This window comes from Lycorma delicatula, chromosome 4, assembly GCF_047948215.1.
Source record: "Lycorma delicatula isolate Av1 chromosome 4, ASM4794821v1, whole genome shotgun sequence".
Lineage (NCBI taxonomy): Eukaryota > Metazoa > Arthropoda > Insecta > Hemiptera > Fulgoridae > Lycorma > Lycorma delicatula.
The window spans coordinates 153,978,549-154,000,682 of NC_134458.1; the positions used below are offsets into that span (position 1 = coordinate 153,978,549).

The window sequence follows — 22,134 nt, forward strand, 5'->3', positions numbered from 1 at the left end:
AGAACGAATGTTGAAGATGAAGACCGCAGTGGACGACCATCAACCTCATGGACAGATGTCAACTTGACCAGGGTGCGTGAAATCGTACGATCTGATTCCGAAGATTATCCATGAAAATGATTGCAGAAGAACTCAACATCAATCGAGAAACGATTTGTCTAATATTAACTGAAGATCTTGGTATGAGAAAGATTTGTGCAAAAATGGTCCCCAAAAATCTCACACAACAGCGAGAAACACGGAAAAATGTGGCAGCCGATCTGTTAGAGCAAATGGAAATCAATCCAGATTTGTGGAGCCGTGATGAAGGTTGATTTTTTCAATACGATCCAGAGACAAAACGCCAAAGTTCGCAATGGTGCTCAAAGGGATCACCCAGATCAAAAAAAGCTCGCATATCAAAGTCAAAAGTGAAATGCATGCTTGTGTGCTTCTTCGATTCCAAAGGAATTGTTCATAAAGAGTGGGTGCCTCCTGGACAAACAGTTAACCAATATTTCTACAAAGAAATTTTAGAAAGACTTCGTAAACGAGTTCTTCGCGTCCGTGTCAACATTGCTGATAATTGGATTCTGCATCACGATAATTCGCCATCCCATACTGCACTGTCAGTACAGCAATTTTTAACCTCAAAACAAATGTCAGTACTACCACAGCCACCTTATTCACCAGATATTGCTCCGTGCGACTTTTTTCTTTTTCCAAGAGTCAAAATGCCGGTCAAGGGACACCATTTTCAAACAACACAAGATGTCCAAAAAGCTGTGACGACGGTCTTGGAGGATATTACAGAAGATGAGTTTCAGAAATGTTACCATCAATGGCAGAAGCGCTGGAATAAGTGTGTGCAATCAGAGGGGAACTACTTTGAAGGAGACAACACTAAACATGACTAAAACGGTAAGCAACATATTTTTTCACATCAGTCTCATTACTTTAGTGTCGCACCTCGTATATATATATGTACACATGAGAATCATTCAGTGATTAGAGACAAATTGCAACAGTGGAAATGAAACTGTTTGACATTCAAGTTGGCACCCCTAACATAGAAAATATCAGTTGCTCAAAAAGAATCTGTTATTTTAACCTCTTTTTTTATCTCAAATTGTTGTCTTTATTTGAAACATGTACCATGGAAAATCATCATGCTGCAATAAGATTTTTTATTTTCTTAAGGAGTAAAACCAGGCAAAATTCACTTGCAGTTGTTAGTACAGTAAAAAAAAGGGAGTGCAGAATATATGTCACTGATGAAAACCAGGCAAAATTCACTTGCAGTTGTTAGTACAGTAAAAAAAAGGGAGTGCAGAATATATGTCACTGATTTTTATTATACAATGAGTGGATACTCTGACTGATGCTTTGCAGAATTTTATAAATGATCTTATTTGCAAGGACAGACACAAAAATTTGGGAAAGTGCTGAAGTCTGTTGTGTGAGTAATGAAAAAGTCCATTCCATTACCCATGATAAAATGAATTACCATAAAAGATGTTCAAGATGGGTTCTGAGACAGTCAAAATAATCTGTGATGAAATATGGATTTAACATTTTGAGCCAGAATTCAAACAGAGTATGGAATGGAAACATCTGAGTTCACTCGCCTGGAAAAAATTCAAAACCTGTCAGCAGGTAAAGTGATACATACTAATACTTTGAGACAATAAAGGAGTGTCCCAAATGTTGGAAACATTTGGAAAAACAACAGTGAGTATTGGCCTCAATAAGAAGAAACTGTCCTGGTTTTCTCTCAAAATTTTACTACATAACACCTATCCCATACTACTCAAAAGACAAGGGAAGTTACTAAAAGTCAGGTCTGGTGTTACCACTTTAAACACATTGAACAATTGAAGAATGCAGTACAAGAATGATTCAAAGACACCAAGGAGAACAATTATTGACTACTAGAATAAGAAAGTTAAAAAAAAAATGGGGCTATTGCCGCCACCCCCCCCCCCCCCACCAATATAGTCATTGTAATTTCTTAGTCAGTTTCATATATCAATTTCATAGTCAGTTTGTTTGTTATTTTTATTTAAGTTCCGACTGTTTTTGTTCTTTGCTCACTGCCTGCCTTAGCATAAGAAGGCAAAAGTAACACTTGGTGTTTCTGAGGTTTTTTTCTCTAAATCCAAGCATCAGTAACTCATTACTCCTTAGATATTTTTTCTGGCCAATTTAAAATGTTTGTAACATGCATTTTGAGATTCCTTTTCTGTTTCTAATTAGAGTTCTGGTCACAAAAATACCATTTTCATACAAATGTTTAGCCAAAGGAATAGAATGAAAAAAATTATCAATAAAAAAATGAAAACCTTTCTGAACAATTTACTCATATCTAATAATTTTGTTACAACATAAAACCCTAAACCATTGGTTTTTATAATGTTCTTTTCTTCTCCCTTAGAAGCTCCCTTGTACACAAACTTAGGCAATAGTGAATAATGGAGTCACAAATTGACCATAACTTAACTTCCACTGATGGTGTTTTTTCGGTAAATATTGAAGCAGCTGAGTGCAGTTTTTCATTACGATTATGCTCTCATTAGCTGAAATAAATTTATTACAAGCAAAGTAATGTTTAGATGTTCTACTGAAGTTATCAACTAATGGCTGAAATCTTGTGCAAGGATCGTATTCTGGTTCACCAGGTTTTGGGATTCTTTGGTGTCTGTAATATGGGAAAATGTTAAAATGGACTGAAAACAACTCTGGCTAAACATCAGTCTGAACGACAGCATGCTCTGATTAGACACTGTATTCCAGTAATGGGAGACAGTCTAGGTTTTCTATTTATATCCATGTTTAGTAGCACTGAAATTAATGCAAACATTTCATCTGCAGTAATTTTTTTCGAGTTCCTCAACTGACTATTTACTGATAATCTGTCATAATTTTCCTCCAAAAATCTCATAGCATACTTGTTTGTATATTTAGTAAAGTTCAAAATCAAATTGACAGCAACAAATAAGCTAAAATAAGGAATAGAGCGAGAATTTCTAGGTGGACAATGTTTGACTCAGTGATTCGTGGTAACCAAAATTATGTTCCATCCCAGGGTCATTTTCATAATTTACCTCATTCCACTGAATGTTATCAGTTTTCCCTGAATCTGAATGGCCTATATTAATACTACTGAAATTATCTTGGGAGTTTGTTCAGCTGTTAATGTTATGTTTTCAGCATTATTACTATCACTCGAGGAACACCTTGGCTTTTTTCTGTAACTGTCACTAAAAGTTAGATTTAATATACCAGAAGTTGACGGTTGAATTTCAAAAACTGGATCATAATCAGGATCACTGTCAGTATTGTCTACAACAGAGCTATATTCCCTTTCGTCTGACAACAGTCCGTTACTTAAATCTTCATCGTCCAATAAATCATGCTAAATGTTTTCACTTACCCATGACTGTCATCTACTCATTTTCAATAATTAAATTCAGCAAACAAATCAATTCTACACTCAATTCACGAAGCACGCAAAACAAACAACACTGTAAACAATAACATGCACAGCTGACTGACAAAACATAACAACTACGCAGTTGTCAAGTTGTCTAAATCAACTAACTAAACTTTGAACTCTAAAGCCTTCTTAATGTATATAAATTGTGTAAATATATAGTGTATATATATATATATATATATATATATACTGAATCTACAATTCCTTGTGATTAATTTAGTATTATACATGTAAAATTTTATTGAATAACAAAAATTACAACAAAAAAAATTGAAACGTCCTGATAACAGGACATCGGTATTTTTCAACAGTACTATGAACATCCTGATATCCAGACCTAAGTACCAAAAAGGTTAATTATTGAATAACTATTATGTATACATACATATAGAAATTTGGATATTGAAGTGAAAAAACTAATAAGTCTTAGCGGTGGTAATAAAATTTCAAAGGAGTATATTCATGAAAATATGAAGAAACAGATAAGAAGATAAAGGGGGAAATAAGTGCACATAGAATGTTGCTTGGAATCGAGAAGAAAAACTAACCATTTTGGTCAATGAAGACAATACCAGATGTGAAGTAAATCAAATTTTCAAAAGAAAAAAAGGTTGTTAGCAGACTTAGAGGCGAAATATGGAAGAGATGATATTATATAATGAAAAAATCACAATCTGAGGAAATTAATAAAGGTTTTTAACAAAGTTTTTTTTGGAAAAATTGTCCAGTTGTGAAAAATCTGAAAAATGGTAATAGATAAAGAAGACAAATGATTTTGAAATAAATAATAAGATGAAAATAGCAACTAAAATTCAATTATCATAAAACATTATAAATAAACTTACAATAATTGGTTCATCAGGAGGAGAACCACTTTCTTCTCCAAGTGCTCTCCACAAATCACTGCTCTCCTCTCCTAATGGTTCCATTATAATCTCTGCTTTGTTTTTCCTCTCATTCTTATTAATTTTTTCAGATAACAACCTAATCAAAATTTACACTATCATTATCATAACTGTTAAATAATATTAAACAACATCAAAAATGAAAGTATATCATTCATTAGCAAGAATAAGAATTCTTATTCAGCATTTAATGTATTCATTAACTATTAACTCGTCAATCCGTTCAATATAGACATTTTGCACTCTTCCACTAGTGCATGACAGGAATAACATTTCAGGATAAAATAAATTAAAAGAAAAACACATAGTTATCATTAGCAGCTCATTGTGTTATTATAAAAACTTTTGATTTTTCACAATGTTTGGAAGGATTTGAAATCATCATTCACTTAGATAAAATACATAAATATTACAGTTTCTGTAACATCCATCCAGACCCCTTATAATTTACTTAAAATGCTTTCTTAAATTTAAATCTTTTTAAAAACTTTCTTCAAAATTTAAATATGTTTGACGCTATACAAATATTAGTAAGTGAAGTACTTTACATAATCCAGTAACATATACATACTAATTCCTGTGGGAGGAACTGATTACAAACATGAATTTCCATGTTTGCACCTTCTGCAGTTGACATGAGGTGTACAAAAGTAAATTTATGCTGTGATAAATGCACTTGTCATTTACATTTTATCTTGTGATAGAGGTATAATTTATTTTTTCTTTAATTATATAAATAATACTATATGTCATATAAAACTAAATTAATTTAATAATTTAATTTTATATAAATTCTATAAGAAAACTACATCATGAGTTGTCAAACTATTATATCAAAATATCAAACAAATAATCAAGAATTAATTTTAACTTAACAGTCTAACTTGATAGCACTAAAAATAAGGAACATACTTTACTGGAGAATAACTTCAAAATCTTTTTGGTAAAAATGCCTAACAATACTCATGTATGAAGAAAAAAGCATATACTTCATTGGTCTTTTGATATATACACAAATTAATATGTAACTTAGATGCCATAACTGTAACAGCCAAAAGAGACCTGACATGAGAACCCAATCCCCCTTGAAAATGACATTGTCCTTTGCAAGAATAACAAGAATCTTATACCAGACTCGTTAAAGAAATGAGAAGCAAGGTGGTTTCTGTTACCTTCTTCACTGAACTGAATTACCGTATATTTCTACACCTAAGATGACTTTCAGATAATACGAGGTTTAAATTTTTGTCAAAGTTTTATAGTTTTAACATATTTCTGTCCTATAAGATAATCCTCAAACTATCAATGGCCAATGAATTTAGTTTAGATTGGCAATCATCATCTGGATAATAATATACTGTACAGCGTATACAGAATTATGTCCTATTCGCACTGATTCGCGGATTCATTCCTAACCTAACCTAACCTTGACTATTTGCAAAAGCGCTTTGTAGGCTATTCTATTTTGTGGACATACCCTACTCTTTGCTAGTAGATAATTACGATATGTCTGTTTTTTCCTCAGTTGTTCAATAAACATAACTTTTAATATTTCTTTTTTTTTAATATTGTTTTACTATTACAATATAATGTATTACCATATATCGTATTTAAATAATATGACAGATTTTTTGATAAGTTGTAATAATTTTCAAGATCAGTTGCAGTTGGTGGTTGTACACATAAAGGAAAAGCCTCCTTTAGCATTGATATGTTGTAGTTTCATTGTAGGTTATGTCGTTTCAATTTATATAAATTTCAATCAATTTTTTTTGTATGTCCTATAAGACGACCTCAGACTTTGGGGGTCTTTTTTTATGATTAAACTATCATCTACAAAAAATATATGGTAACTATTATATATTGAACATACTACTGCCATCTTCACTCCATTCATCACAAGGACTGATTGTATAAAGAACATTATTACTCATGAAGGAAGCAACTCTGATTAATGCAGCTTACATTTGACATGCTTCACAAGTGATTCAACCAAAAGAAAAATTGACACAGATAGTATAAAGTTATAAGAGAATGTATCTTTCTCCATAACAAACAATGTATGATATATATGTACCAGCTGGTCTAGTGATTAACTCATCACCACAAATCAGTTATTTAACAACTGATTTTTAAAGTTAAGGTTCTAAGGTTCAAATCCTAGTAAAAGTTACCTGCTTTTATAAGGATATGAATACTAGACATTTGGTGGTTGGGGTTCAATTAACCACATCTCAGGAATAGTCAGCCTGAATCTGTGCACGACTACACTTCGTTTACTTGTCATACGTATCATCCTCATCTCATCAAGCTGTGGAGGGGTGGGGGTTGCTTACTATTCACTTATTAAAAAGACTGCAACGTACACATTAGGAAAATAAAAATGTATATATCATTTCCACTAAGGGAAAACATACATATATCATATGTTCCACAATTACTGATATGTTTAATTATGAGCTTCAAAAATTTATATTACATACAAAATATTTTCATGTAAATAATATACGTAGGGATGAATCAATCAAAATCAAAGTAGTCACAAATCCTGAAGAGGCAAACTTGACTATTTAACATCATCAGTATTGTGCTCCCCCTCTTTATACAGTGCTAAGAAATGGAATACCTGCCTTAGGAAGAACAGGTTGAGACAATTTCAAAGCCGTAATAGCCAGAATGGGAAGAAGTAAAGAAACCACCAAGCACAAAAAAAAAATGCTATAAATAAAATACAATGTTTTAAGTTAATTCAAATACAGCTATGAAAACATTTTAGTACAGTATAAGCAATAGATTATTTATTTGTACTGCAATAAAAATTAAAGGAAAATTCTTGTTTTAATAATATGCCAGAAGTTAAATAGAAATAAATTCCGCTACCAAATAAAATAAATTTAAAAAAGAAGTAACAATGAGACAAATTTACCTAGCTTTAGATTTGAAAGTGTTTTTTGCCTTCTTTCCATACCATAAAAATATTTTTAAACCAGTATCCAACACAAAAACATAACGTGGATCTAAAGATTCATATGATATTGGCACAGGTTCTAAATGTATACCTGATGTTCCAGCAGCATGTACACGATACAAACGCTTAATGTAAGTCTAAAAAAAAGAAATTATTATTTTTAAAGTTTATTTAGACATAATTTTAGATAAATTGTAAACATTATTCAATTTATAAAAGAGATAAGTTTCATTCATCATTAATAAGCTGTAATTAATAACCAATCTTAAGATCAACAAAAATATACATTTGTTACAATATGCATAAAAATGTTCTCTGTGATCTTACCCAAGGAAAAAACTGTATAACTAAATTTTTACTTTTACAATGTCTTTTACTCAATATTTGTAAAAAGTGATAAGGCCAGAATAAAATATTTTAACAAAAAATTAAACAAAAAAAAACTAAAACCAGTCTAAAAAACTAAACAAACAAAAACTTATAACTAATATCACTGCTAAAATATCTCTTAAACATATTTAAAACTAATATCACAGTTTTAAACATAATATTAATATAAATGTAAACAAAAAAATATAAAATTTACCAAAAAATAAATAGAATTTAACAAAATCCAAGAGGGGTGTAAAGGGCCCCTTCTCGGATAACATAAAAATGATAACTAACATAAAAACTAAAACTAAAAAAAAACAACTAATACAGAAACAAATATTACTGTAAACTTAAAACTATATCACTAAAAACTTACAATTAATATCACAGTAGGAATCTTAATAAGGTAAATTTATTTAAAAAAGTAAATAAAAGTAAAAATCTAAAATTTAAATAAACATAAATAAAATTTAATGAAGTTCAAGAGGGGTGTGTAAAGGGTCCCTTCTTGATAACAGAGGAAAAAAATCATAACAAAGAAAAACTACATTAAAATAATTCTTCAACACCAGAACAAAATATATACACTAAAATATTAAATTTTGTGTAGAATATTAATACTTCATAAAAATAGCAACACCTGGTCTAAAACTTCCTTATTATTGCCCAGGATTCAATGAATTTTTTTGGGTAATTTAAATTTACAATGCAAGGCCGCATAACATATGCAGTGCACAAGGACGTGGCACACAGTCAAGTGGTATGCAATCCACAAGATGTGGTGCACAGTCATTGCATTCGCATCGTACACATAGTGATGCATTTTCTGCTGACATGAGATACCTGTGAGCGACTCTGGTATGTCATAACCACAATCAAAAGGAGGACCACTTCCTCACGACAAACTTTTCTGCATGAGGAGTCCCATGGCAACAAAAAATCTTTAATATGTTGGGGATTATCTACAATAGCAGTCCAGTCACCTTACAACTTTGCTCGAAGAGTGTGTTTTATACAATTAATAAAGTCAGAAGTAGCAACACAAGTAGTGAAGGGAGGCTGACTACATGCATCTTTAACAGCAGAATCTGCACGTTCATTACCTGGAATTCCCACATGACTAGGAATCCAGAAGAAACTCCTTAGTTGATGGTTCAACTAAGCGATTGCATTATAGATTTCAGTGATAATAAGATGTCCAGAGTATAAATCTTCTAAAGCTTGGAGTGCACTACATGAGTCGGTACAAATAAGGGTACGACGGTACTTTGGGTTAATAATATTCAAAGTATTACTGGTGTACAGTTCAGCAGTAATACTTGTAATACCAGGTAGACCAAACATATAGGTTCTGTCATTAACTAAAACACGCATCCTACAGTATTATTCTGTTTCGATCCATCTGTGCATACTACTGCATCTGGATTTATCTTACAGAGAAAATGGCAAAACATTTGCAGAAAGACAAGTGGAGCTGTTGATTTTTTATTGTGTATGATAAGGCCAAAATTAAATTCTACAGGGTTGATCATCCATGGAGGATATGAACAGGGATAAATTTAAAAAATAGAACAGGTGTTAAAATTTAAAAGGTGTAGTGAACACCGGGTATGAATACCCATAGGGTCTGTATAACGTGGATGATCCTCATACCTATGTAAATGAGTATTTACAAGGACTGTATTAAAATTTTGGGTGATTTGAATGTGCTTTAAGACCGGCAATGTAAGATGCTAAAACCTGGTCCCATCTATCCCAAAGTGATGGCTCACTGCAGTCAAGTATGCTTATGCCGCTTGATCTAAACACACCTGTAGCAAGATGAAGGAAAGCATGATGTACAGCATCTTAAGCATAATATGATGCGCCGAAGAGTAGATAACACAACCATAATCTAAACGGGAACGAACTAAGGAATAAAAACTAGACCGATCAGCTCCCCAATTGGTGTTGCTCAGGACACATAGCAAATCTAGAAGTTTGGAACATTTTGTTTTTAACTGTTTGTTGTGTTTGTTTGATCTATGCAAGATGGCTATCAAAAAATAAACCTAGAAACCTGGAATGGAAGGTTCCAGATGTTTGTGGGATATATCTCAAGTACCATTGTAGCATTCTCAAGTACCAGGAATGTAAAAGAGGTAAGTTTATCAAGAGTGACTGCACTATGATCATACTGTGATGGAAAGGCTTTACGGTAAACCGTTCCTATCTGCCTTTTTAACAATCCATCTCAGTGGCCTTTTCTTCACCTTGTGGTCGACACCAAAAGCAATAATAATTGGCCTGTGGTCACTGCTGCAAAAGACATCACAAACAGGTCAATTAAGATGAGGGAGTAAACTCGGTGAGCATAAGGAGAGGTCGATGTTGGACAGTGTACCAGGTGATAAGGACATGAATGTGTATGATCCATCCACTCAGTAGACAGCGGTCTAAGTTGTCTCACTCTGTTTATCATGTTTCCCTGAGAGGAGCAGAAAGATGAGCCCATGAAATATGGTGGGCATTAGTCTCCTACTATTAATGATAGTGATGTATCTGAGAAAGGAGATTTGATATGTCTAGAGCACTGAACTCACAGTTCAGAGAGAGATACAAATTGCAGATATGCATTCTGAAGGGGACATAGATTTTTACAGCAACAGCAAGAATGAGGGTAGCTAGTGGTATCCTTATAGCCAACACCTCATTCCAATGAAAATAACAACTCCACCACTTTCTCTACTATTTACGAGACGGTAGTACCTCTCACAGAAATAGCCTCTGAGTGTTACTGGATCTTGTTGTAGAATGTGCATTTCTTGGAAACACTTTATTAATCATTCATGTGCTTGCATCAATACTCTTAACATCTTCAATGCGGTACCAAAGACCATGAACATTCCTTTTTATATTCTCTTCATGCAGCTAGAAAAAATAGTTTCTGCTCTGTACATATTCTGAGAATTGCCTTCTCTTCTTTAAAAGTTGGGCAATCTTGCAAGCGAGCTGAAAGTGTTCCCCTACAGTTAACACATTTTTCTTCCTCCTGGCAGTTAGTGTTGTGACCTTCTTTGGCACATCAAGTACAAATTACAGTCTTTGAACAAGATGTTATAATATGGCCACATCCTTGACGTTGGAAACGTTGTAGGTTAGGTATGAAAGGTTGTACTCAAACAGGTAACCTACTTTAATGTTCTCTGGTGGTACTGGAAGATTAAATGTTAATATAAGGGAAGATGTAGGTTCTTCCAGTCCACTCTGCAGTCTCGTTATTTACTTCACTTCCACAATTTCCTGGGTATGAAGCTCATCAGCTATTTCAGTGACATCCATCTCCAAAAGGCCACGGCAAAAAATTACTCCCGGCTGGTAGTAAGGGTTTTGTGGTACACCACACTTATGTTTATGCTGCTCATATTATTAAGACATAACAGAGATTGACTCTGTTCATCATTAAAAGTTTTAATCAGAATTGTTCTGTATCATAATTTTCTGATATTTTTCAGGGAACCACTTCAACCTCTTACTTTGTTAATCAGGAAAGGCAAGACCTTATGAAGGGAACCATCTTCTATAGTACTCTTCTGCTCATCAGATAAAGCTGACAGAGGCCTTTTCACTAGGGATTATTTGATAAGTTTTTTTTTCAGATGGACCACCAAACATCATAAGATTTATTTGTGGACTAGTCATTTTGGTCCCACGAATACCAGCAATATAATGGACCACTCCAGCAGAGCGCATGCATACTAGAGCTAGAGCTAAATACAACTGGATGTGTCCAGAGGACATCATTTGGCACTCACTACATACAGCCATTCACCCAATGGCACGATAGGTTCCACTTTGAGTTACGGTTGCGTATCATAAGATGTCGCAATACAACTAAGTGTAAATGTAAGAAGAAACAATGTAGTATGTAACTGTGTAGTTGTGTATGGGTATATATTGTAATTTGTGTATTGTTCTTGGTGTAGTGTAAGTGTATAGTGTAAAGTGTTCTACAGCTCTGTGTGTAGTGGGAAGAAAGGCTGCAGAGGCTAGGGCTGTGGGGATGCCAAACCCCTAAGATCTTAAAGAGTAAGACTCCCTGTCGAGGGGTTATTTAAATTGTTAGTCTGACATGGTAAACAGAAAATAAATTTATAAACAAAAAAATTCTAAAAATCAAACTGTTAATAGTTATTTGGCTTACATCTACCATCTACTTTGAAAATGAATCAGTTTCTGTTAACAACATTCCAATGATTTTTTTTTTTTTCTTTTAACAATTTAGGCATGAAAATGATTTAAACAGAGCAGAGTGTAACATATTATCATTTTAATACTCAATAAATTTTATTTCATAATCTAGATGTATACTAAAAGTGGATATATAGATGGAATATCAAATTATTTACTGCACTAAGAAAATACACGTTAGGTACAGAACAAAATAATACTGGTCCTAATAGTGTTGAACATTTTCATCTGATAGACAAAGAATTTTTAAAAAAAGTCTACTTCAATTTAAAACAACTGTACACATTGTCACATAAATTTTACTTTTATCATATTTTTATTAATGAAGCCAAATGAATAAATATTTACTTATTTATAGCTTACCATATCTTCAACAGTATAAAAACCACTAGACGTACGGCCACCCTCAATATAAGTAAGCTCATTGTTAAACAATGCAAGAAATTCATCTGATTCATCACCCTGTTCCTCTCTTGCAGTACGACATTCAGCACCAAGAAAATTTCGTAAATTAACTGCATGAATTGCAGCACATGCACGCTTGTCTAACTGTAATAAAATTAATAAGAAATAAATAATTTTAAAAAAAACTGCCCAAGTAATACCATATTGTGATTTATTTGGCCCAATACCATATTGTGATAAATATACAATAAAAAAAAAAAATCACAACAGACTGTTAAACATATGGGGATATACTACACTATAACTGTTTCAAAATACTATTTAGATCTTATGAGATTAAGTGAAGCATGAATCAACTGCAATGCTTAATTCAGTTCTAGAAACATCTTTCAAACAGAAAATTTGCAATTTGAAGGTCAAATCCTTAATAGATTAACCTTTATTGCAAAATCGCTTCATTAATAATAAGATGCTTTCTAATTTCACTCTACAAACAAAACTGCAAGAAACACCAAATACCCATTTACAAACAGTCCTTCGATATGTAAAAGTTCATTCACTTATAAGCAAACTTCTTAGGTTTAACTTATTCTATTCATTAAGGAAGAATTACTAGGTGTATCTCAATTCATCTTCCTTAAATGAATGAAAAAGTAATAAAACTTATGAAAGACTATTAAGAGCACCTTATATTCAACTGGTACAGGGTCCTTAATTATGGGAAACATTCCTGATTATGTTATATTTTTATTAAATCCACTTTACATGCCAGTGCACGGTAAAGCTTTAGATTTACAAGACAGTCCCCACTCCCTTGGGATTGATAGGATAGCATTTTCAGTACAATATGATGTGCAACAGCATGACTAAGTAAAATTATAGAAATATAATCAGTTTTTTAGATAGTTTTCAAAATATTTTATAAGACAGCTATTCAAATTATATTTGTTCTGCTAAATAAAAATTATATTGTTTAATAATTTTATTAAGTGACTAAATAATTGTTTTATTATTATAGATGTTTCAACAAATAAACTACAAAATATTTTAAGGTATATTTTATTAATTCTGTAACTTAGTAAGACTTTACTGTAAAATATTTTCATAAAACAAACGTTTTCCAATTTCAAATTTAAAAATAACATTTTTATAAAATAAAAAAAGAATTTATTTTTAAAACTTCAAAAATTTCATAATTATCTTACCTAATTTTTTTTCTTTTGAACGAGTATTTTCTTATTTTATTAAAAAAACATAAAATATTATTATATCAGAAATAATTTTGTATACTTATTCACATGTACACTAAAATACACATGTATAAGTGTAAGAAAAACTAAAAAAAACTAATAAGTGTAAAAAACTTTTAAAAAAACTCATAGTATAAAGTAAAAGATAATAAATGATTAATCCTGTAGATTTCAACTTTTTCAAGTCAATTCCAAACTAATAATAACTACATACTAATCCTTAATTGGCACTAAATTCAAAAAGATTAAATGAATTTGAATTTATTTTTAGTGCATTTTTTAAAAGTTATTTCATTAAACACTCATTAAAAAGAAGAAAAATAACTTGAACATAATTGAAAAATCTGCATAAATTGAAAACCGGCTTTTTTTAAAAATCGACTAAATAATGAAATAACCTACAAATAGAATATTGGATAGTATTTTTATGATCAACTTAAACCTTAGCAGTAATCTTAATATTAATATATTAAAAATTTATTATTTTTAAGATTTATTTCTTATTTCCAACAAAATTTTATTTGTATAAAAAAATATTAAAGCAATAATTAATACATAAATACATTAATAACAAACTTGATTATTATAATAGATTTTTTTTATTAATATTAAAAAAAATAGAAAATTATTCGAATAATTCTGAAAAATCTAGCTGAGACTTTCTAAGTTTTATTTATAATCCCATCGTTTTGATCTGCAATGAAATACACTAATATAAATTAAAAAAAAAAAAAAAAATGTAATTTTTTCTTTAACGTTAAATACAATGATTACGAAGGTGATAAAAATAAACATCAATCAATGAATAAATATATATCCAATTTGCCAATGTGTGTGATTAAAGCAAGAAACATATTTTAACAGTTTTTCACTAATGTATTCAAGTTATGCATCTAGATGCTAAAGGTAAATTATTTTTATGTCACTTGTTTTTATATAATAATAAAACAAATACACTGTTAACTTGGCACACATTTTTTAAGTAACCAGAAAAAAAAATTCAAAGTGTGAGTTCTGTAACTTGAATTATGTATAATATAAACCATAAATAAAAAAAAAAAATTAAATATATATGCAATATATATAAGAGGTCTGTAAATAAAGTATGAGACTAGTTTTTTGGCAGCCAAGTGGCAACACTGTAAAGCTACTAGTAAACATATGGTTATATGAACAGCTGATTTATATTAGGTATTAATATTTTTAGTCTATTGTTGCCAAGTGAGATGTATACAAACTTTTCATAAAACGAGTTTTTGTTGTGCATTACAAAAATGAGTGATACTAATTAAGAGCGACGTGCAATCAAGTTTTGTGTTAAACTCTGTGAGAATCCTACTGAAACTTAGGGCATATGGAGATGACACTCTGTCATGAACTCAAGTTTTTAGGTGGTTTAAAGCATCTTCAGATGGCCAGGAATCACTTGCAGACATGCTCTGGAAGACCATTAATGTCAAAAACTGACAACAATGTTGAGTGAATCAGACTTCATACAGTACAACCGGCGATTAAGTATCACAATAATTGTAGAACAATTGGATCTGAACCATACCACAGTCCATCAAATTTTGACAAACAAATTGTATATAAAAAAAGTTTGTGCAAATTTGGTCCCAAAAAACCGCACTGCTGAACAGAAAAACAACAGGGTGGAAGTATGCCACGATCTTCTAGGGCGAATTGAAACTGATCCTGATTTCCTAAAAAAATGTTATTACTGGTGATGAATCTTGGATATTTGAGTATGACCTACAAACAAAATGCCAGAGCAAGAAGTGGCACACTTCAAACTCACAATGTCCGAAAAAAGCAAAAATGAGCAAATCAAAAATCAAAACCATGCTAATTTGTTTCTTTGATAGTAATGGCATTGCCCAAAAGCAGTTTTTGCCTGCAGGACAGACTGTAAATGAATATGTTTACCGAGAAATTCTTGAAAGATTGTGGAAAAGAGTTGCCCGCATGAGACCAGCCATCAAAGATGACTGGATGCTACATCATGACAATGCACCTTGTCACATTGCACTCTCAATTAATCAGTTTTTGGCAAAGAAAAAGATTCCTGTAGTTTCTCAACCACCTTATTCACCTGATTTGAGTCCCTGCAACATTTTCCTGTTCCCGATTTTAAAAAAACACCTCAAAGGACACCATTTTAGAACAGTAGAAAACATTTTAAAAAATGTAACCGACCATCTGAAGGATATCCCAGTCTCTGAGTTCCAAAGAAGAGAAGAAGAGTAGGAAAACCGTTTGAAGTGTTATGTGGCTTCCCAAGGGAACTATTTTGAAGATGATAAGTGTCCATGTATAATTGGATTAGAAACAAAAAGTTTTTCTGAACCAGTCTTTTATTTACAGACCTTAATTTACCTTAACATTACCTTTATTTACAGAAATGTAATGTTATATATATATATATAAAGTTGTGTATTTGTTTTTTTATTATATAAAGATAAGACTATATATATATATATATAGTTTCATCAATAAAAAAAATTAAATTTTTTTAAATTTAAAATACAAAGAAAACTTTTGTTACAACAAAAACATACAGTGGCTTTATCACCAATCCAGAAGTATATGTTCCAAGTTAGATTCTTAGAATCATCGAGCGATGTTTTCAATACAATATAACAATCGCCTTCATAAAATTTTCCATGTACAGCTTCTTCAACCTGATTTGGTAAAAAGTTTTCAATTTCCCAAACAGTTAAACCAGGTGTTTGTCCATCATCTTCTTCAAATAATTCTGAATAATCCAACTGAGGCTTTTCTAAGCTTTCATCCCATCGTTTTGGCCTGCAATGAAATAAATCTTATTAATAAAGGGTTTTTTGATTTTTTTTTTTGTTAACCACAATATTTGATATGGCACCCTATATTGGAAAATAAAAGTGGGTGTACTGTCACTAATAACATACTTTCCTTTCATCTACAAGTTCTAGACTGAAATCCCAGTTACAGTCAGAATTTTTTCATATGCAACAAAAATTTCACAATATTGCTGTATACATCACAGTGATGCATATGACAGCAAATTTAAATGCCAGGTGATAAGAGGTGTATGAAAAGAAGGATACTTAACCAATAACTGTACCTCTATTAAGTAATACAGTTATTACATATTACATACCATTTTTAAAATCAGGCATTTAAAAATAGCAAACGATATAAAAAAAAGAAAAATATGAACTACACAAAAACTACTGCAAAATTATGTTTTACTAACAAGGTAATAATTATATAATGGAATGAAAAAAGCATAATTTTAAAAGTATAATAAACTTACTTTAATGATTCTGCTTTAACATCTTCAATTAACTTCTGTTTATTATTCTTTTCTTTAGCAATATCCTTCATACCCTGAAATCACAAAATAGAATTATAGATAATACTGTTTAAAGTAATAGAATAAACTAAAAAAAATCAATGAATAAATGCAGGGTATTAAAAAAAAATCAGGGTTTTAAAGCTATTTATTATCTTTTAACTTTGACTTACAATAATGAATCACACATAAACTGTAAGAGTAACTCTAACAATTTTTCCTACAATTGTTCAATGCAAGCACTTTTCATCATGTGGCACACAACCAAGTTATAGGAGAGTTCATCCTGTACTTAAACTAGCATGTCTGGAGAAATGGCAGCGACAGCTGCTTCAATCCTGTGCCTCAAGTCAGGTAGATCAGTAGATAGCAGAAGCACATACACAAAATTGTTTATAAAACCCAAATCACATGGGATCAGATTGGATGATCTTGCAGACTACACAAAAAGCTCAGTAATTGGGTCCATGTCAACCAATCTAGCAGTTAGGATATCATCATTCAATCAATCCCAAATAGTTATGCCAGTAAGGAGGTGCACTACCTTGTTGCTAAATAAAATTCTCTGGTCCATCTTGCAATTGAGAAAAGAGACATGATGAAGATGCATACCCAAATAACCAACTTCTATTACACTTGCTTAAAAGAAAAAGAATGGCCTGTAAACTTGCCAAAAGGATATTGCACAGAAATCATTTTTAATTTTGGGGAAACCCTTTTACATTGTATATGGGGATTTTCTGCCCCCCAGCAGATATGTACATTATGTGTATTAACTTACCTACTAAGATGAAATGTTGACTCATTGCTAAACATGATTCGATCAAGAAAGTTGTCATTTTCATGGTGCAACATTTCAATTGCTAAGTTCACACACACTGTGTAGTAGATAAGTTTCAAAATCTGTAACAGTTGTAAACAGCAAGGACACATATGTCAGCAATTCCTTAAAACATTCCATTCTGTCATTACCAGCATCGCTAACTCATGGTTGGTCTTCCTAACAAATTTTTTTGGATTACACAAGAAAGACTCCCTGACATGTTCATTTTATTCAGACCCTCTTGGTTATCCTGTACTCTTCCTTTTACACTGATATCTGAATATGCCATTAATGAATGTTATCACTTGGAGGATCATAGTTAAACTTTTTATAGAAATGTACATTGAAATGTAAAAACAAATTTACATTTAACACTGTAAAACATAAAAAGTTCAGAAGTCGCCGTGTTTGTTAGTGCTGCTGTCAACCGGATTGATAGGGAATCAATCTAAAACCATGCGCATAACTAAAATTATTCTTTTTACTCTGATTAAAGTCTTAAATCAAAATTGTACACCTCACCCAAGAGATATTATAACAAATTAAAACCCCAAAAATTTTTTTGTACACCAGTATAAATTAACAAAATTTATTTAGCACTATAAGGAAGAGAGAGAAATATAAAGAAGAAAGAAAATAACAAGTGATCAGGTTATATAATAACAAGGAAAAATATTAATCTTTTATAAATATTACTATAATAAATTTTTTTAACAACTCTTATATTATATTAACCTTTAATATTTTAGCTTGATCAGAATCAGCTTCTTCATGATCCCTACGTCCTCTCCTTAAACGAAGTTTCCTTGCAATAGGATCCTTACTAGAACCTTAAAAAGAAAAAAAAGAAAAAATTAAGACTATCAAAAAATAATTTTATCAGAAAAAAATCTACACTAATTCAGATTTAAGCTATCCAATAATTTTCTTTGTAAGAGCCGTCATCGTTATATCATATAAAATTATATGATGACAAAATTGCTAATAATATTTTGAATTATTGTAAGCAATATACTTATTACAACAAAGCACACAAATTGCTATATTGAACCAAATCAGTCTGTTTATAACAGAATAGCTTTTACAATTAAAAGTAATGGAAGATTTTGTGATTATTACAAATGATGAATTAAAGATTATTTTGATTTTCTGAATTAACGGCACATATATTAGAAAACATATAGTGATTGTGTAAAAAAATCACATAAAATAAAAAAAATTAAAAAACTGATAAAATAAACCTTTACATATAACTTTTTCTTTTAATATCAGTAAATGTATTTATGCATACATATCTACAAAAATATATTAAAATAAGTATTTCAGATGAAAATTTAAAAAAAAAATTTGAATAAATAGTTTGTCATATGCAGAATAAAAAGATTACAAATTTTAGCAAATGAACTGAAATTCCAATGATAAGATTGAAATTTTGCTATTCTACGCAGCAAGCAATTCTGAGCTGAATGGCAGAGTGGGGGGTAAATGCTCGGTGTGTTAGAGAGGGGGAACCAGATTGGTTAGCTCCTCCACTCTGTTCTGTTGTCTGTAAAGCCATGAATGAGCAAGAGGTTACCATTGTCTGTTGCACAACTTATAATCATAAAGTTTTTAACTAATGAAGGCATTAAAACCTCAGAAATTCTAACTTGTTTAAAGGTACAGTTTGGAGACGTTACACTGCTCCAAAACTCCTAGAACTTAGTGTATACATGGCTCAGACAATTTAAGAGTGGGAGAGAAAGTGTGTAGAAAATGTAAGTTATGATTGATACCCAAGATCAAGTCTTACAGCTGACAACATCTGTGCCGTTCAAGAATTTATCGAGGGCGATTGCCGGTTCACTGTTGAAGAAATCGCGTAATAAGTGGGTATCAGTTATGGGAGTGCTCAATCCATTGCCACTGATCATCTTGGTGTTAGAAAAATTAGTACTCGATGAATTCTGAGGTTGTTGACCCAAAATAAAAAACAGGACAGGTTGGAGATCTGTGAGAGACTTCTGAATCGATTTTGGTAAAAAGGGGATTTTTTTACAGCGCATCATCACATGTGATGAGACATGGGTCTATCATTACACTCCAGAGTCAAAAATGGCGAGTAAGGATGATGGCTGCCTAGTGAAGGCCAAAACCTATCTGTCAACCAAAAAAGTTCTTGCAACAATTCTTTTTGACTCAAGGGGAGTTTAACTCATTGATTTTCTACACAATCAATGAATGGTGAATGTGGTTTACTATTGCCTGCTGCTACAGTCAACAAAAGTCAGCTACCAAAACAAAAGGCTGAGTATGCCCATCAGAGATATCATCCTTCTTCATGACAATGCCAGGCCGCACACCGCAATTTTGACAAGGGACAAATTGGAAAAAATGCACACGGAAACCCTCGACCACCCCCTCTGATTTGTCCCCCTGTGACTATTTTTTGTTTGTCCCCTTGAAAGAATCACTTGAACAGGAATGATTTGTAAATAATGAAGATGTCAAGGAGCGCATACACAATTGGTCGACGACTCGTCCTCAAAATTTTTATGAACAAGGAATATTCAAGCTTCCAAATCATTGGCAAAAGTGTGTAGATCATGTAAGAGACTATACATAGAAATGAAGTGGGTATAAATTAGAAAACAAAAAAATATAAAAATAATTGTGTATATTATTAATCAATAAAACTATTAAAAAAAAATTCACCCTTGTAAAAATGACATTCGGGTAAAATACATAACATACTGTTTTATTATACATCACAATACACCTTTTACATAAATGAGTAAATAAAATACTATTACCCACAGAATACTGAAAGAAAGAATACCAAATACTGAACTTGGATTACTGAAAGAATTACGCATTCACTTTCTTAAACTACTTATGTTATACAGGCACATATGACCCCTTATTGAAGTAAAGTTAGTGAATTTTATAAAATGAAGTCCTTATTTATCTTATTTAAAATGTTTATATATTAAGAATAAATTGAGTTTAATTCTTAACAATATGCGTAGCATTAAAAATTCAAAATCAGATTATGATGATTTGCTCAGTGCATAATAGTTATCTGAATAAATTTTCACCAAAAATCGTCGTAAAATTTCAATAAAGTCCATTATATAAAAATCATTCCAGTCAGTCCAGTAGTTGTTAAGTTTAAAGTGATCAGCACTGATAAACAATTACATATATGTACATACACTAACATTCTGATTTATTTGTAAATATTACAAGTATAACTCACATGCAGTTGGTGGTGGGACAGGTGCAACAGCACCAGCTAATCTCAATTGAGTCTGAAGGCTGAAATCAATATTATAAAACTGTAGGCCAGATCCACGTTGGACTTCTGTAGGTTTTGGTGGCATCACTAAATCTGGATTGTCACGGAGATCTAATGTTTCCAACTCACTAAGCAAATGAACGGTGTCTGGCAGCGTTATCAAACGATTACTACTCAATATCAACTTCTTTAATGATCCACATCTATAAAATACATCATTCACAATTATATTCAATCAATAAACAATGCTGTCAGTAATTAAAAAATATAATAAATATAAAAAAGTATATATGTATGTATACACTGTAATGAATAGAGGAGCTTCTAGTAATGGAAAGTACAACAATTACTAAGAGAGAGAAAATGAAAAAAAAAAAAAAACAGATAAATTTAAAAAGAGGAAAACTCCAGAAATAATAACACGAAGGAATAATGGAAAACATTTCTGGAACACTATAGAACATTCAATAATAGATGTTTTGAATAATAGGTATTACACTTGAATGAACAAGGGGATGGATCAGTTACTGACATTAGAACCATTCATAGGGGAGGGGTTATAAATACTACAGAGGGTCTGCAGTGAGTGGAAGACTGTGTCTATAACAGTAGAGTGTACAAGTGAAGAGTGCTTCATGAGGATATTCTGATGTAGTAGAGTTCTGTTCTCAGGTCAAGTATGAGAAGCTACTTGATGAGTTCACTATTAGTAATGAACTCAGGACAAGGTGTCATTATTCATTAATAAAAGGATATGCAAGTTTTGTTTGTAAACAGTAAAAGTAAATAATCCTTGTATAAAGTTTATTATTGATTTTGTAATTGTAATCTCACTGCATACCCACTTTGTACTTTTGTATAAATTTTTGACTAGTTATTGTAAATTTCATAATAGAATCGGAATTATTGTTTTTGACAAAGAATTCGCTTACTTTGTAAATAATAATATACTAAAGAATAAATAAATTGCATTTATAAAAATTTTGAAGTGTGTAGTAATCTCTCAGCATCATTTGTTGAACTGACAGAATGCAAAAATATATAAATATATAGTTGTCACGTTAAACAGAATCTAATAAACAAACATTACATTTA

At 31.3% G+C, this 22,134-nt stretch overlaps 1 protein-coding gene across 2 annotated transcripts in view; it reads right to left on the bottom strand.

Annotated features, from left to right (window-relative positions):
- The window catches only part of fliI (FLII actin remodeling protein), a 70,588-nt gene that overhangs the window by 27,284 nt on the left and 21,170 nt on the right, over positions 1-22,134 (bottom strand). For both annotated transcript variants that reach the window (XM_075364433.1, XM_075364431.1), the window contains 7 exons: positions 21,001-21,242; positions 18,498-18,592; positions 16,901-16,974; positions 16,164-16,410; positions 12,314-12,499; positions 7,307-7,485; positions 4,321-4,459 (listed from right to left, as the gene is read on the bottom strand). In XM_075364433.1, coding sequence (XP_075220548.1) covers positions 4,321-4,459; positions 7,307-7,485; positions 12,314-12,499; positions 16,164-16,410; positions 16,901-16,974; positions 18,498-18,592; positions 21,001-21,242 — 1,162 coding nt within the window. The remainder of the gene's footprint in view (positions 1-4,320; positions 4,460-7,306; positions 7,486-12,313; positions 12,500-16,163; positions 16,411-16,900; positions 16,975-18,497; positions 18,593-21,000; positions 21,243-22,134) is intronic.